Raw genomic sequence first — 18,152 nt, 5'->3', positions numbered from 1 at the left:
GTTTTTGGTATTCTGTTATTTGTGTTTGCTCATAGTTTATGGTTTTTCTTTAAGAAATATTGGTGGGAGCCAGTTGTGGTGACACATGCCTTTCATCCCACTACCCAGGAGGTAGAGGTAGGAGGGTCTCGAGTTTGAGGCCAATTCTGGTCTGTAGAACAAGTTCTAGGACAGCTAGGGCTACATAGAGAAACCTTGTTTCAAAAAACAAACAAACAAAAAACAAAAGAAAAGAAAAAAATCTTTGTGAGAAGGGCAATAGTAAGGATGATGTAAAGAGAACATTAAGTCATAGCCATCTTCAAGTAAAACAGCTGTGATGCAATTGTATGCTTGTTTATTTATCTGAGATAAGTTTTTACTGTATAGTTCCGGCTATCTTGGAACTCAATATGTAGATCAGGCTGGCCTTGAACTCACAGAGTCCTGTTTCTCAAGTGCCACTATGCCCAGCTTTAAAATGGAATTACAATATTCATATATCAATAGGCAATATTTAAAGTATTCAGTTTTGGCAAGTTAGTGGAATTAAGCCTTTGCTGTAATCTAGAATAATAGTTTGTTCCTACAGCCAATCTGTTAGTATCTGGGAGGGTTGTAGAAAGTGACTTTAGGGATACATGTCTAAACTGGCATAGCCTGAAGACAGCAAGTAAACTGAGATTGACCACATTGGCAGGCACTTGGTCTTACTGTGTGTCTTTTTCTTTCTTTTAGTTATTTGTCAAGGTATAAAGAACTCTGTCACTCTCAAGACCGTCAACTTCACAGGATGTAATCTGACATGGCAAGGAGCCTGTCATATGGCCAAAATCTTAAAGGTGACCTTTGAATGACTGCTGTGATTAAAGCACATTAATACTTTGCTGTGGGGTTGCAGTAATTTTTGTCTATCAGTATAGAAACTACAATTTTAGTTTTATTGCATGTTGTAACCATTGCCTAGCTTGGGATTCTGATCCTTAAAGATACACATTTAATCTTAAAAAAAAAAAAAAGACTTTAAAGTATAACACTTCATGAATAATACTTGTTATTTTAGTTGTTGAAAACATTGTAGCACCAGAAGAAACTTTATACTATTACAGTCTTCAATTATTAACATCATTTTTAACTACCATAATTTATAAACAATAAAAATAGTTCATACAGTCTTTATAATTGTAATAATTATTACATTAGGACTAAAGTTCCTTAACATTTTGACATGAGCCTTTTTGTAGGTTTTTGTTGTTGTTTGTTTGTTTGGGGTTAGTGAAGTTGAGACAGGGTGGTGGCTTTGTGGTCCAGTCTGTGCTCAGACTCTTTGTGTCGGCCATGCTGGCCTGGGACTTGCTTCGGTCCTTTTCCTCCAGCCTCCCAAGTACTAGATTAGAGGTGTATGTCACCTCAGCTGCCTTGATTTTGTAGTGTGATGGCACAGATCAAAGATAGAACTAAGAGCTATATACCCAATATAGCCCATCACATGTTTGTTGAAAGTAAGGGTTCTGAAGACCACAAACCTGCCCAGCTGTGTGCTTGGTAGCTGGCTACTTTTGCCTTACATCAGGAGAGTTGAGTAGTTGGCAAAGGAAACTGACCCATGGAGCTGAAAATGTTTACTTTTGGACCTTTACAGAGTAAACCTCTGACCCTTGTGATAAATAATGGTTAAGAGCATGGACTCTGTTTTCTGATATGGTGATTAGATTTTGTGAGGTTTTCATTGTTGTTGTTGGTGGTGGTGGTGGTGGTGGTGGTGGTGGTGGTGTGTGTGTGTATGTGTATGTGTGTATGTTGGGAGGTTACAGGGGATTAAACTAAAGCCAACACTTTGGGCAAGTGTTCTACCACTGGGCTATATTCTAGCTGTGCTTTTGACTTTTTATTTTGAGACTGGTTCTCTGTAAGTTGCTTAGGCTGGCCATGAACTTACTCTGAAGCCCTGACAGACACTGGACCTGGAATGTTCCTGCCTCAACCTAAGGAGTAGCTGGGGTTATAGCCCTTACCACTAGCCCAGCCACGTGTATGGATACTAGGCTAGTGGCTTTAGTTTAGCCTTCACCCATTTAATATCTTGTGACCATAGGCAAGTTGCTTCACCTCTGTGAAGTCCCTGTTCACTCTGAGGATCTCGTGGGCTATCTTCCCTAAGACAGCGGTGCAGTGTCTGTTAATTATTGCTTTGATGTGGCCATTCTGTAAAGTGGCGGCAATATTACTCCTTTTGGTGCCCTTTCACAGCTGCTTGGCTCTTTTCATGTTCCAGCAGGAAGGCTTTTATTTTCCCTTGTAGTGTCAGTGTCCCGGGTGGGCAGAGTTTCCCTGGTGAATATAGAGAATTGGTTACAGTCTTAGAGGCTACAACTGTGATTACAAATCAAATAATTTTTACCTAAGGCATGTCAGACTCTCTTCGCATATTCTAGGACACTAAAGATGGTAAGTATGTATGTCCTAAAAAGTATATGTGAACCATTGGGCTAAAATATGATGTTACAGCCTCTGAATGTATCTTTTTATCATCTGAAAGTTGTACTTGTTGCCTGACTACTCAGTAGTAGAGCACTTTACTTCTCATGCCCATGGTTCTGGATAATGAGGAACAGCCTCAGTATCACGCAAGCACACACACACATGTACACACGGATTTTGTTATTTCGGTCTACGTAAAACATTTATTTGGCTTTATATAGCTTATTAATAATCATGATACATGCTAAATATTTAAATTGCAATGGAGACCACTAGAGGACAGGATAGAGTTTAGAACTGTAGTAATGTTAAACCAGTTTTTTAATGTGGCAGAAAAGGAAAATAAAATTTCTTAAACTTTAATGACTTGTCTTTTTACATACCTTGAGCAGCTGTCACCTGTGACTGTTCTCATAACTCAAGCCCTGTGATGAGATATTCTGAGGGCAGATTACCACCATGTTTGTACTTAGCGGGGTGTGGTGTATAATCGGCTCTGCCTAGTTTCCTTCTGCAGTGTCTGATTCCATGCTGTTGTTTTTGAAGTATCAAACCATGAGAAGGCATGAAGAAACCTGGGCTGAGAGTCTTCGCTACAGGAGGCCCGATCTTGACTGCATGGCTGGCTTAAGGCGCATCACACTGAATTGCAACACACTCATTGGTGACCAAGGTGCAAGTGCTTTTGCAGACTCTCTTAGTGAGGATTTATGGCTTCGAGGTAAGTTAAATGAGCTTTGGAAAATGGAAACTCTCTGTCAGCTTTTATTGTACTTTTGTCCTGAAGTCACATATATTCTCCATAGAAAACAATGTTACCAGTAATCAAAACATCTAGAAGTTTCTACTGTTCAATTAGACATATTTTCAGCCTTTAAAAAAAAAAAAAAGATTTGTCTGTATCCTTAGAGTTTATAGCCACTGGTTTTATTTATAGGTAAGAGTGTGTGTGTGTGTGTGTGTGTATGTGTGGGGGTGGGGGGAGGGAGAGAGAAAGAGATCGATCTGATCTAGTGCTTAGTTGTCCTGAGCTCAGCGGTACAGCCTTATCTAGAGTATAGGTCATCTTAAGTGCTATTCTTAATACCACAATTTTTTTTACTGTATGCACATTTTAAAGCATTTTTTTATATGATCTTTCCTTAATTAAATAAATCAACAACCATACTTTATTACTATTTTAATATATATGCTATAAAATGTATATAATTTTATGTATGTATGATGTATGCATGTATGTGTTGTTGTTGCTTTCTAGACAGAGTCTAACTAGGTATCCCTAGCTAGTTTGGAACTTGTTGTGTAGTGCAGGCTAGTCTAGAACTCCCAGAACTTGCCTTTGCCCTCTTAGAGCTGGGATAAAAGGTATACTCTAGCATACCTGATTGCTGTTTTAATTTTAAGATTTTAAAAACAAACATTTGTTTATTTACTTTGGGTGTGGGTGTGGTTCCGAGTTTGTGTGCCATAGTACACATGTGGAAGACAGAGGACAACTTGCTAACATTGGTTCCCTTCTTCAACCATGTGGGTTCCAAGGCTGAAACTTGAGTGGTCTGTCTTGGTAGCAAGTACCTTTACAGGCTGAGCTTTCTTGCTGCCCTGGGTTCCATCGCCATAGTTTGTTGCGGTAAATCTCTTGCCCATAGGAAGTCCATAGAAGAAAAGACACAAGTCAATAAATACCAAATGAATGCTGCATGTCTAGATTGGGCAGATTTACCATTAAACTACACTATTCCCCGGCTAAGAGAGCTCTTATCAACTTGTGGTTTCCTAGGTCAAGGTCTTCTTCGTCTTCTCTCCTTCCACCAACTGCCAACTCCTCTGCTTCCACCAACTGCCAACCCCTGCTCCCACGGCTCGCTTCCTCTTATCCCCTTTCCCTGCCTCTGGCTCCTCCCACTCCTCTTCCACTGCCCAATCACTGGCTGTAGCCTTTATTTAACAAATTTGATTGGACAGAAGGTTTACAAGATTCGCTCCTCCTTCACAGCCCCTCCCAGGAGTGGAATTACCATGACAACAAGAGGCTAGGGCTATCCACCACATTTCCCCCTTTTTGTCCAATAAAAAAAATTTTTTTCACATATTAATTGAACTCTAACTATATTACCATGTTGTGATTGTTAAAGAACAAGATAAACCTAATACCCAGTCCATCATTTTTGCTAACTAAATAGAACCTTGCCATCTCTCTCAATTAAAAAAAAAACTTAGTTCTGAACCTGGCTTATGTCCTGTCTTCAGAATGAATAGCATCTGAAAACCATCCTCTCAAAGTAAATAGCCTGGGTCTGCTGTGAGATTATAAATCTTCAACCCCATCAGAAATCCAGAATGACTCAGTTAAATAAAGATATGGGAAGCACAAAGCGTGGCTTCTAAAACTCAACCAATTTAAATAGACCACTGAACATCTAGACAGTTCCTTATTTCAAAACATTGGAGCATCTGGTCTTCTGGGCCTTCTGGCCCAGGAATCATCTGACAGACCTAGTAATGCAGAATTACTAAGGGCTGATCACTCTGTCTTGGCAGATATAATCAGTCGACTATTCTGCAAGTGTGTTTCTTTTTTGCACAATATTTTGTCTGTAGATGAAAAGAGGCAATTCTTGCCTAGTGGCTGTCATACCACAACTGGTGTAACTCCAAAGATGCTCAATTTCTTCTTAGAATCCAAGACTGGGAAACTGTCAGGATCAGATAGGTCTCCAATAAAATAAATGTTTATATAAGAATGTTTGTAACATCAATTCTATGGATTTCTGACATTTTTGAAAATCAACTATGTAAGGCAATCTGAACAGTTGTCTGTTAATTCCTTTCCACTATTTCTAATTAAAATCTAGAAAACATCCTAACAGTAAGCAATGAGCTATGCAATTACCATAGGCCTCTGATTCACAAGCCAACCATCTCAAATCAAGTGGTTTTTTTTTTTTTTTTTTTTTTTTTGATTACAAAGGACTGGGTCTAAGCCTTATATTTCTAAATAAGATATATAGGCACAATGCCTACATGAGAGTAATATATTAATCCCACTTTTGTATTAATAAGAAACTCACACCAGTGAAAACCCTAAATTTGTATAAAATAAATTCCATATCAATGTAAGAGATTATAATTTCAAACTTGTAACTATCATAAAGATTTCTTACCAATGTAAGATATAGCTAATATATAATATATATTATATATATAATATATAATATATATTATATATATAATATATAATATATATAATTATATATAATATAGTATATATAATATATATAACATATAATATATATAATATATATAATATAATTATATATTATATATATTATATATAATATATATATTTTTAAAACTGGGTCTAAGCTTTGTATTTCTAAATGAGTTATACAGGCACAATGCCTATATAAGAGTAAAATATTAATCCCACTTAATTCCTGAGATTTAGCTCTCTAATTCCCTTCCTGTCTGAAGCTACATTTGTAAAGTATTCCTTAAATTACAACACATGTATAATTTACAAAGTAACCAGAACCATCCACCCCAACATAAGGAACTGGGGCGATGATCTCCTTTTGTCTGCTTCTAGCTGAATTGGGGCGAAGAATTCCCATCTGGGGGCCCAAAGGGAAACAGGAAAATTGGCTTAGTCAAAGGAGAGATAGCTGGCATCATTTGCCTTGAAGTCTCTATGTACTGAGAAAGTTCATAGTTTAGCTGACACCATAACTGTTACAGTCAGAAAGGCTGGACAGGCAAGCTAGCTGTTCTGGAAAAGTTCTGGAAGCAAGTTCTTAAAAGAAGCAGCTTCAATGCAGTTGCAGTAGAATCAAGCACGAAGCTGGAATAGGAGGTCCCAGAGACTCAGCATCCCCGAGTATAAATCATGCTAGGGCTGAGTTTCTCTTCTTTCATCCTATAGCATATAAAACTTAAAAGCAACAGGTAGTTTTATAAAAACATTCACGTGGAACACAGCTTTGTCAATGAAGATCAATAAAGAAAGGCCACTGCCCTCTTCAGGTTAGTTTGATCACTTAATCAAACTATAATATAACTTATATACATGCTCTCATAAAGGATGGCATGTATTAAGTCATGAGAAATTATTACCCAATTAAATGTTCTTGGTTTTGTATTGACATTTTAGTCCCAGCCAGTTAAGTCCATATAAGAGACATAACACCATATATACATCACCCATTTGGTTGCTTGAGTTAGTCTCCCTTTTCTTCTGTGTCGACTAGTGCTTCAGGGGGTCTCCCTTTGTCATTTCTGATCTTTATCAACTTGGAAGGAACCCACAGCTTTTCTTTTCCTGTGGAAACATAAGCATAACCTCTCCCCCAGCGTAACACATTTCCCACTTTCCATTCTGATGTCATAATATCCTTAATATAAACAGGTTGATTTAGTTCAGAAGTTTTTTCCACCATCCAATGTCTCTCAGCAGCTGTGGTGTTTTGTTCATTAGCATTTAAAAAATTTAGAGTTAATAAAGTACTATGTAATCTATCTTTGGGGGTTCTTATTGATCCCTTTTGCCTATTAAGCATCTCCTTTAGAGTTTGATTAGATCTCTCCACAACTGCTTGTCCTGTAGGATTATGTGATATGCCTGTAACATGTTTTATATTATAATATGTAAAAAACTTCTCCATCTTATTAGAGGTATATGCTGGACCATTGTCTGTTTTAATTTGTATGGGTATTCCCATAATGGCCATGACTTCTAACAGATGTGTAATTACAGAATCAGCCTTTTCTGATGCCAAGGCAGTTGCCCATTGAAATCCTGAATATGTGTCTATAGTATGGTGCACATATTTCAGTTTACCAAACTCTGTAAAATGAGCTTTCTTGCTGCCCTGGGTTCCATCGCCATAGTTGGTGTTCATTTGATGTTCTCGTGAAATTTATGGCTATTAATAGCTCAGTTAGTTGCTTGTATCTTTTGTGTTGAGAGGTGCCTTAGTTTGGGCTGTTATAGATTGCTACAGACTGGTGGCTTAAACAACAGGGTTTGTTTTTCCTGGCTCTGGCGCCTTGGAAGTCCAGAGTCGGGCACTGGCAGCTCAGATTTAGACCGGCTCTCTCCCTGCTTGTGCAAGGGTGCCCTTGTTTCCATTTCTTAGCCTAGTCTGCTTTCTACTACTGTGATAGAAAACTTACTGACTTAGTCACTGTGAAGAGACACTGTGACCAAGGGCACTCTGACAAAAGAAGGCATTTTGTTTGGAACTTGCTTACAGGTCAGAGGTTTAGTCTGTTGTCAGCATGGCGGGGAGCATGGATGCACACAGGCAGACATGGTGCTGGAGCAATAGCTGAGAGTTCTACATCCTGATCTGCAGGCAGCAGGGGTAGAAAGGCTGGGCCTGGCAGGGCTTTTGAAACCTTGAAGCCTACCACCAGCCACACACTCCCCTCTGCCCCCGACCCTACACACACACAAGGCCACATACTCAAGGCCACACCTCTTCCTGGTAACCAAGCATTCAAATATATGAGCCTATGGGGGCCATTCTTACTCCAACCACCACACTTACCAATACAACTTGGGGAAGAAAGTTTTTAGTTTGTTTATTTATATAGCTTACAGTCCTTCATAAATGGAAGTCAGGGTAGGCATTCTTCTACTTAATGTATATGATGTTTCCTCTATATGTATGTCTGTGTACCATAGTCATACCTACTGCCCACAGAGGCCAGAAAAGAATACTAGGTCTCCTGAGACTGGAGTTACTCTTATGAGCTGCTATGTAGGCGTTGGGAATGGAACCCAGGTCCTCTGGAAGAGCAGGGATGCTCCTAGCCATTTTTCCAGCACTCTGTTTATTAAAAGATAGTTTTCTGAGATTCCTTTGGAGGTCAGGATTGTGAGCCCAAGAACTAAGTTCAGTGTTTACACTGCCCTCAGCATCATGAACTGATACTTATGTGTGATATTCTCTCATATTGTGGGGAGTTACTTTTTGTGCATGTAAGTGGGGTGAGGTCACTGCAGCACATTGTAAAAGAGGCTTATTATTATTATTACTATTATCTATGCACATGCTTTTCTGACTTTTTTTAATACCCAAGATTTAAAACTGCCTTGACTAGTTTTGTTCAGGAATATCCTAAGCATGAGTGAGAATTGTCTGTTACACTGTGTGGAGTCAGGAAGTGACCTGTTGTCTTTCTTCAAAAGCACTTGACCTGCAGCAGTGCGGCCTCACCAGTGAAGGGGCCAAGGCTTTACTAGAGGCTCTGGAAACCAACAGAACCCTGGTCGTTCTGGATATAAGGAAAAACCCACTTATTGGTATGTTGTCTGTTTAAAAATTAACTGACAAATGGCTTACAACATGTATTGGAACTTTTAAAAACTTGATGTATTTTTTTCTCGTTTTATAACTTTGTGGTTTTAGCAGCTACTTTATTGTTTTAAATGCGTTGTACCTGGGTTGTTCGGGTGTTCAGGTGGCTACTGATTCCAGTGAGCCTGGATGAACAGACTGGTACCTCAGAGCACTCCCTCATGTCCATCTGAATCTCTGACTCTTGGGAAGAAAGTTTCATTTGTTTGCTAATTTGTAAAGAAATTTTAGGTTTTGTATGAGTCTAACCACTGGTTCAGATACTAAGTATATAACAGTGTACCAGCCAGAGTCTTGCTGTCCATCAATAAGAGAGTTCAAATGTAAATATGTAAGTTGATAATGACTTTTAATAGTAGACAGTGCAAAAAGAATTTAATAAGATAGATGGGGGACTCACTGGAGAACTGACACTTGAGTAGACAGCTGAGTGAAGAGCATATATAGATCTATAGATACAAGATGGCAGGAGGGATAGAGGATTTAAGGGAAAAACAAGGCGGGGGCTGAAGAGATGGCTCAGTGGTTAGAGCATTTAGTACAGTTGCAGTGACCCAGGCTTGGTTCCCAAGCTCCCACATCAAACTACTTACAGCCACCTGTAACTCCAGTTCCATGGATCCAGTGCCCTCTTCTTCCCTCCATGGGCATCTGCTGCATGTACATTGTGTCCAGACAGAAAAACCAAAAAACATAAGCAAAAAATAACAAATAGTAAATAAATCTTGTGCTGTGTGGTAAAACAGGAGCCAGGGACTTGATAGTGTAAGATCTTCTCTGCCAGGTAAGAACAAAGCTAAGTGAGCTGACATAGACAAAGGCATAATCTGAGTAGTCTTTCAGTCAGATGACCTTCATGTGGAGTATAGTGCTGGAGCCAGGGAGAAGAGAAGGGACCAGTTAGGAGGCTAGCACATAGGGCCAAGCCGGTGGTGGTAGCAGTATTAAGAGGGGCTGGGAGTGGAGCACTGTTGAAGCGGTGTCCTGACTTAGGTTTGGCTGTGCTAGTTAGTTGCCTTTTTGGGGGTGTGATATTGGGATAGTACAATCTTTAACTTTCTATGCAAGGATTCCAGAGCCACTTCAGACCTAAAGTACTGGTGGATGATGGGAAAGTATTACAATACACTAAGCTTGTGAGGAAGAAGAGCATTCAGAAGCAGAAGCATGAGTTTGTTTAGTTGTATGGGAAAGCAGTGGTTAGCTGGCTTCTGTTTGTAAGTAGGCAGTCAGTCACGGGGGTATACCTTGAACAGTCTCACTTTCTTCTACTTCAGATCATTCTATGATGAAAGCAGTTATCAAAAAGGTTCTCCAGAATGGAAGGAGTGCAAATTCAGAGGTATGGCTTCTGTCAGTCTTGTAGGCAGAATTTCTGTTTACTGTTTCTTCTGCTTTTAGTAAAATTGTTGATATTTTTTGCTATCTAAAGTAAAATCAGGTGACTTTTCTGTTTTTTAAAATGTATCATTCAATTTGGGATCCAAGAACTGAAAATCGCAAAGCTTTATTATTAAGTATAGAATATTTTTGTCATGTCCAGCTCCAGTCAAGTCCTGTTATTTGTAGCTGATGTCACCTGTCTCTCTCTTCCAGTACCAGTGGGTAACGTCCCCATCTTTGAAGGACCCGTCCAAAACCGCTAAGCAGAAAAAGAAAACAATTGTTCTAGGAAGCAGTCGGAAAGGAAAAGCTACCATTAGAATTGGTAACTGACTGTCTGTCTTTGCTTTTTATGTCACCAACACTTGCACCTACCATGTGTTAGTATGTTAATACTAAGGTCTCATCTCTTGGGTAATAACCAATGCTGATTACAGTATATTCTGGGGCCTAGACTAATTATTCTATTATTATTATTATTATTATTATTATTATTATTATTATTATTATTATTATTATTATTATTCTATTATTAGAATAATTATTATTCTATTATTAGAATGATTATTATTCTATTATTAGAATAATTATTCTAATCCAGGTTATGAAAATTCATGGCTGGTAGAAATAGTAAATGAATCCTTTGGAAGGATTATAAGCATTACTGTTTTTTAAATTAACAATTGTTTGTTTTTTAACATATAAAATATTCATCATGTTGACTGTTTTCTGAATGATGATTATTCTTCATAATTTACAGTTGAGATTTGTAATGCTCTCTGATGCAGGCTTACTTAGCAAACAGTGCTGGGAATTGAACCCAGGGTCTCGTGCATGGGAGGCAAGTGCCCTACCACTGAATATAAAACAGTGCTGAGGACAAGCTTTTTGATCCAGAGCTGGAACATTTTAGGAAAATGTTCCTTGCTTTTTTTGAGAGTTGTTCTTGCTGTGTTGCCCAGATTGACCTGGGACTTGAGGTTGTTTTATCTCAAACTTCTGAGTAGTTGTGGTGCAGGTAAACAGTACCATGCCCAGCTAGAAAAACATTTTTGTCCTAGTTAAGGTTTCTGTTGTGTGACAAAGCAGCATGACCAAAAGCAGCCGGAGGAGGAGGGGGTTTATTTCAATTTGCACTTCCATGTCACAGTCTGTCATCCAGGGCAGTAAGGCTAGGAACCCAAGACAGGAACATGGAAGCAGGAGCTGATGCTGGGGACATGGGGGAGGGCTGCTTACTGGCTTGCTCATTTTTGCAGTGGTTATTACTATGGAGGTTAGCTTTACCCCCTTGTTGCCTTTAAATATCTAGTAGGTGTTTCTATCCCACTTCAGATCAATTAGTTCCCAAATGAAGGATGCAGGGACCTTTAGATTTATAATAAGCTTTAGAGTACTAGATCTGGGCACATTTCAACCTTCCATGTTATTTTGTCTGTTTCCCTGTCAGCAACCTCGAGATATCATTTGCCATGTTTCTTTTGGGCTGCTCCTGCTTCATCAGGCCAGGCCTTGTGGGCATGTGCTCATGATCCATGCTACCCTATGGCGACCTCTTCCTTCTTCTCTCTCACTCTCTTCCTTGTCCCTATGTGAGACCTCAAGCCCAGGAAACCTTTTCTCTGCCCGCTTTTCTCTGCCCAGCCAAGGTGGTAGTCATCTTTATTAAGCAATCAGGGATAACTTGGGGAGAAAGGTTTCCATAGCATTATTTGGTGTCCCTGAGGATCTGCTCGCAGGGGGCAACCAGATCTTGGGGCAAATGTTTAGCATTCAAATACATAGCAGCACCAGACCAACTCCCTACACATCCTGTTTTCCCAGATGCCCCAGGAACACTTGTTTTGGGGTAGCACCACCCATAGTCCATCAACCTTCATTTAAGAAAATGGCCCATAGGCCATTCTGGTGGGGACATTTTCTCAGTTGAAGTTATCTCTTCCCAAATGACTTTGGCTGTTTTAAGCTGACATAAAACTAGCCAACACAGTCCTTTAGTATGTGTTACAATACATAAATACACTTCTAAGTATTAGGTAATCCAAAATTTAGGCTATTAGTTTTTGACTGGGTACAAGTGGAAAGGTTCTTTTTATAACAGTAACATGCAAGGATTAGCATGTAGGTAAAGGCACCTGCCTTCAGGCTGAGCACCACCCTCAGAACCCACATGGTAGAAGGCTAGAGCCAACTCCTACAAGTTGTTCTGGACCTGTGCAAGCATGAGCATTCACACAGTCACACACACACACACACACACTGTAGTACAGTCATATAATAAATGAGAAAACATGATGAAAACTAATGTTTGTACGATAAACTTGAGATTCTTCGAAATGCACATTTTATGTAATTTGGCTCTGATATTTTTGTGTTTCTAAAAAGTTTTTTAACTTTTTTTTTTTTTTTTTTTTTTTTTGAGATCAGGCCTTCCTCTGGCTGGCTTTGAATTTGCCATGACTCTCCTGCGTATGCCTGCTAAGTGCTGGGGTTATAGGCACTAACTTTGCAGTAACTTATTTTCTAAAACGCTCTTAGTCTTGGCCCAGGATAGTTTTGAATTCACTGTGTAGCCCCAGATGGTCTTAAACTTTAAATCCTCCTGTTTTTACCTCCGAATGTTGAGGTGACAGACAAGTACCACGATGTCCAGAATTTCATGGTGATGAGTAAGGATGAAACTCAGGCTCTCATAAATGCTAGCACTCTTAACAGCTGAGGTATAGTCCAACCTTAGAACACATTACCTTTAGCACACAGAACTTTTTTGTGATAAGAAAGAATGACAGCATGGAACAAATCCAGGTCTAATAAGAAAGGGATACACACCCGCACACATACACAGACACACATATACACATATATACATATATATACACACATATATATGTATACATGTACATGTGCACATGTATGTACATACATATATATATACATGCATATGTATATATACATATATCTGTGTATGTGTATGTATGTGTGTGTGTGTGTGTGTGTGTGTGTATGTACATATATATATATTGAAACCATAAAGACTAAAATAGAAGAAACAAAATGTTTATTATCAGCCACTTCCAGAAATATGTTTTTGGTGACTTTCTATGCCATATAAACTTTCAAAAAAGAAGAACATTTTCCTTAAGCAGTTGATTTGTAGTAAATAGTGATGAGTGTCCTGAACAGCAGTTGATTGCTTGCTGTGTCAAGAGGAAGTGGTCTGCAGCTTCAAGTTCAGAGCAGCAGTAATAGTGTGTAACAGGAAATAGTGTGTAACTGGGGGTTTAGGTATCGTGTTGTTACCTAAAGTTTATATTGTAAGTATTATTCGAAGTATTTCAGTTGGTGCTTGATACAATATTATAAAATGAAGAAAAGGCTATGCAATATGTCTTGGTGTGGCTTTAGTTGTGACCTGTGGCCAGGCATTTCACAATTAGAAGAGCAAGTATCTGCTTGTTAGTGCTGCCGGAGAGAGGAGCTGTGCTGCAGTTCACAGCGCGCTGAGGAAGAGGAACTTTATTTCTTGGCTCTTTTGCTGTTTGTCTCAGTTGTCTGGAAGCACGGAGGTCAGCTGGCCATCGTCTCCTGTGTAGAGTTTAGTGAGGACAGAGCTTATATGTTATTGTGTAAGTTTTGTTGGGAGTATGTGTTCAAGAAGATGATACAACTACATTTTTTAACACGATACATACCAATTATTTTTGTCATAATTAAAAATATTTTAACATAGCCAGATGGTGGTAGCATTTCTTTAATTCCAGCACTGGGGAGGCATAGGCAGGTGGATTTCTGAGTTTGAGGCCAGCCTGATCTACTGATTAAGTTCTAGGACAGCCAAAGATACACAGAGAAACCCTGTCTTGAAAAACAATCCCCCCCCCCACACACACACAAAAGCTAAGATTTTCTGAAAAATCAAAAAAATGATAAATGCCTATAGGAGGTCATATGTGGTCTACTACCATAGACTGAATTGTTTGTTCTGTGAAGATAATTAACTTAAAAAATGGAAGTACTTGAATGGTAGGGGCATGAGAATCAGAAGTTCAAGGAGATCTTCAGGTATAAGCAAGTTTGAGGCTACGTGAGATTCTGGCATAAAAAATAATAGTAATAAAGTGAAAAATGCAACAGCACAGGATGGTCAGAGTTCCTGTAATGTTTAACATTAATATATGCAGAAAATGGCACAGGACTGAGTGGTGGTGACACACCTGTCTTGGGCCACTGAGATGGCCAGTGGGTGAAGGCAGTTTGTTACCAGCAATCCTGATGCCCTGAGATCAGTTCTCAGGACCCGTGTGGTGGAAGGAGATTACTGACTCCTGCAAGTTGTCCTCTGGTTGTCACCTGTCTGCCACAGTACACATATACAAATCAGTGTAATTTTACAAAAATTAACTTTAGGAGACTGGAGAGATGGCTCCGTGGTTAAGAGCACTGACTGAACTTCCAGAGCACCTAAGTTCAATTCCCAGCACCTATGTAGCAGATCTGTAACTCTAAGATCTGATCCTCACACAGACATTCATGCAGGCAAAACACCAATTCAAATAAAATAAAAATAGATATTTTAAAAATTGGCTCTAAAATAAATATATTGTATATTACTGCATATGCAGCCTCTTAGCTGGCAGCCCAACACTGCTGAAGTCCTAACATGGCCAGAAAGATAAGCACAGCAACCACTTCATTTTGTTTTTATTATATTTTGGGTTTCTTTAAAACAGGATCTCACCATAAGACTGACATAAAACTCTTGGGCTGAGATGAAATAGAACTATTGTAGTAACCCTATGTTATTTGTTTTCAATGGTAGCAGAGACGAAAACTTAAATGCGAACTTGAAGATTTGTTATAATTGTTAATATATGGGTTTAGCTGCTATATGTATTTCATGTTTAAGCCTCTCATTTTATCCTTTTTTTTTTTTTGATAAATTTTGCATTTGTTCTCCTTTCTCTCTCTCTTTGTGTGTGTGTGTGTGTGTGTGTGTGTGTGTAAACTTATGTGAGGACTGAAAGCCATCAAATTGAGGACACCATCCACTCAGCAACCTTTAGCCCATTTGCAGGTATTCCTGTAATCCACATACTTATAAGGGAGAGGCCAGAGGGTTGTGAGTTCAAGTGTAGCCTGAATTACCTAGGGAAAACCTGTTCCAAAAGCAGTTTATAAATTACTCGTACTGTGATGGTTTTGGTGTCTAGTCCGTTGTTCATTTGTGTTCTGTTAGGAGTGTGTGAATGGTACTCTGTAGACCTTTAGTGCATCCTGGTTTTCTTTAATCACTTCCTTGAACATAGGTTTAGCTACAAAGAAACCTGTGAGTAATGGGAGAAAGCACGGGCTCAGTAAAGACTGCTACGCTCCCGACCCTCTGCCTCCAGGAGCGTCTGGTTTCTTGCCCTGGCGCACGGCAGAACGTGCAAAAAGAAGCAGGTAAGGTGTTCTTTCCTGTGCCTTAGTCCTGACAGCTGTAATTTGGGAATTTCTATTGTGTAGTTCTCCTATTGATTCTGGGAGTGGAAGGGGCCGGCTCACACACAGCCTCTGCCCAAAGAGTGCCTTAAGGAAAGATAACAAAATATTGTGGATCCCTGGAGCTGAATGTGTACAAGTAACCTGTCAGCCATTCTGCTCAGTCTGGTTTTTTTTCATAGCTTATTGAGGTATTTAGTACTCTGGTTCTATATGAATGGTGTACATAATACAAATAAGTTTTGATCCTTTAGTGTGCATACATCAAAATGTAACTTAATTTGTTGATATCTTTTTAGGAGTTCTTCAGTAATCAAAACTCGTGATCTATCTAATCACCTGAAGGTATGTATTTGTCATATTTCTAACATAAGGGATTACAGTAGGTCATCTGAAAGGAGCTTTGTAAAATGGATTTCCCTTCCTGAAATAAATAAATTTAAAGTCTCCTGATTCCTGTCCCAGTGCCATGGTACAGGGCATTGTACCTTCTATGCATATGCCACACACTGGGGAGGTCTTGTTTCATCCATAGATACCCCATTTCTCCAGGCAACATACAAGCTGATGCTCACAGTTGGTTTGACCAATTGTTTCTTACCATTACAGAACTCATCACTAAAACATGTCCCAATTTTTAAGGAATGTTGTTTTGGGTACAGGTATATGTTATATACATTCTCTCTCTCTCTCTCTCTCTCTCTCTCTCTCTCTCTCTCTCTCTCTCTCACTCACTCTACATGTTAAACTTAGGGCTACAAACAATTCCTATCCCACTGGCTCAGATCTGGAGCAGGCTAATTCTGCCAGACTCCTGTATCCTCCTGTAGTTAGTTGTTCATGGAGGCCACAGATCTCTAAAGAGTAGGAAGAGACCATCTAATGTACCACCCTGCGTGTCAGCACTATACTCTACACACGGAGGTGTTAGGATGCCATCTTGTTCTGTCATGGAGGATTTGCTTATCCTGCAGAGTTGTTCCTGCACTGGCTCAGTCTGTACATTTTCAGTAGTGTTACGACCACATCAGTTTTTAGCTAAAGGGAAACCTTATCTTAGCTTGACAGGAGAATCAGACTGTTCGTACACTAGTTCAGGCTGTAGGATGAAGAGAAGATGAGGTGGGCTGCTTTCAGTTGTGTATATGGATGTGATTTAATTTTTAAAACCATTCTAGTATTTATTAATTACACTTACTGACTTTATATTCTGTTCATTCTTTTCCTCCTAAGAATTATACTTCTGCACTCTTTATGTCTCATAGTAGAGAATAAATTTATCATCTGTGTTACAAAAGTTGACCTGAAAAAGAAGTGTTTATTTTGGCTCCCCACTTGATTCATCTAAGAGGAACTTAGCAAATATGTGCAATGCCAAGCAGTAATCAGCCATGTGTCGTTCGTGGTTTTGTAGTTAACAGCAAGAATAAGTTAGTGGCATTTTTCTGTCACTGATTGTTTTGGGCTAAGCAACAGTGAGATGCATTTATAGAAAATCACTTGATATTTTAGAGATCGATTTGATTAGGTGTCCTCTGGTGTTTTGTATTTGGCTTATAGTATTAATAAGTCATGTCCTGTTTATTTAAGCAATCAGATTTCCCTGTGACTGTGACAGTAGAAAGTCCTTCGTCCTCAGAAAGTGACGAGACTGAAGATTCTTCAGAAAGTGTCCATGAAGTGCCTCAGAAAACCAGCGTCAGACAAGAAACATTACAGGTACACAGCTCCTCCTTTCAAGGTACAGAGACCATTGCAAACACCATTTCAAAGTGCAATCGCTTCTCGTGGTGAAGCTTGATTGAAACAAACCCAGGCAGCTCACTGGAGCCCTGTTTGCCCCTCTCTTGTAACTCTTACTCTCCTCAGTGGTGCAGAACAAGGCAAGATGAGAGTATGCATACTCTGCAAAATAAAACATGGCACCAATATCTCCTCTTTTTAGAATCAGAATTTTAGCTGTAGTGAGAACTTTAATGACCATAAAATAAACTTAAGGAACTTGAGTACTGACACATAGTCCACTGATTCAGTGTTCTGTGTGTGTGTGTGTGTGTGTGTGTGTGTGTGTGTGTGTACCTATACATGTGCTCCTTAGATATGCATGTGGAGGCCTGAGGACAGCCTTAGCTGTCGTTCCTCACTTGTCATCCACACTGGGTTTGTTGTTTGGTTTTAAGATAACGTCTTTCATTGGTTCAGAATCTGCCAGTTAGGCTTGTCTGCCTGGCTAGTGCTCTGCCCACTTCTTCTGGGGTGCTGAGACTGTGAGTGTCCACACCACACCCTGCTTCTTCCCATGCTCTGAGGGTCACCTTAGGTCCTTATGCATGTGTGGCCTGCCTTTGACTGGGCTAAAACTCTTGAGTACAGCACGGTGATATGAAAGGCCAGCAAATTGATGATAGTGCTAATTGAACTTTTATCATGATTGAAATATAACTTTGTTTTTAGTAAAAGTAAAAT

At 39.3% G+C, this 18,152-nt stretch overlaps 1 protein-coding gene across 1 annotated transcript in view; it reads left to right on the top strand.

Moving 5' to 3' along the window:
• Positions 1 to 18,152, top strand: part of Cep78 (centrosomal protein 78) — a 31,758-nt gene that overhangs the window by 4,095 nt on the left and 9,511 nt on the right. Inside the window, exons 4-11 of the mRNA XM_034490083.1 lie at positions 718 to 821; positions 3,007 to 3,181; positions 8,654 to 8,767; positions 10,100 to 10,164; positions 10,419 to 10,530; positions 15,512 to 15,647; positions 15,986 to 16,031; positions 17,277 to 17,405. Coding sequence (XP_034345974.1) covers positions 718 to 821; positions 3,007 to 3,181; positions 8,654 to 8,767; positions 10,100 to 10,164; positions 10,419 to 10,530; positions 15,512 to 15,647; positions 15,986 to 16,031; positions 17,277 to 17,405 — 881 coding nt within the window. The remainder of the gene's footprint in view (positions 1 to 717; positions 822 to 3,006; positions 3,182 to 8,653; positions 8,768 to 10,099; positions 10,165 to 10,418; positions 10,531 to 15,511; positions 15,648 to 15,985; positions 16,032 to 17,276; positions 17,406 to 18,152) is intronic.

This window comes from Arvicanthis niloticus, chromosome 1 (assembly GCF_011762505.2).
Source record: "Arvicanthis niloticus isolate mArvNil1 chromosome 1, mArvNil1.pat.X, whole genome shotgun sequence".
In the NCBI taxonomy this organism is placed as follows: domain Eukaryota; kingdom Metazoa; phylum Chordata; class Mammalia; order Rodentia; family Muridae; genus Arvicanthis; species Arvicanthis niloticus.
This window is presented reverse-complemented; position numbering and strand designations above follow the sequence as displayed.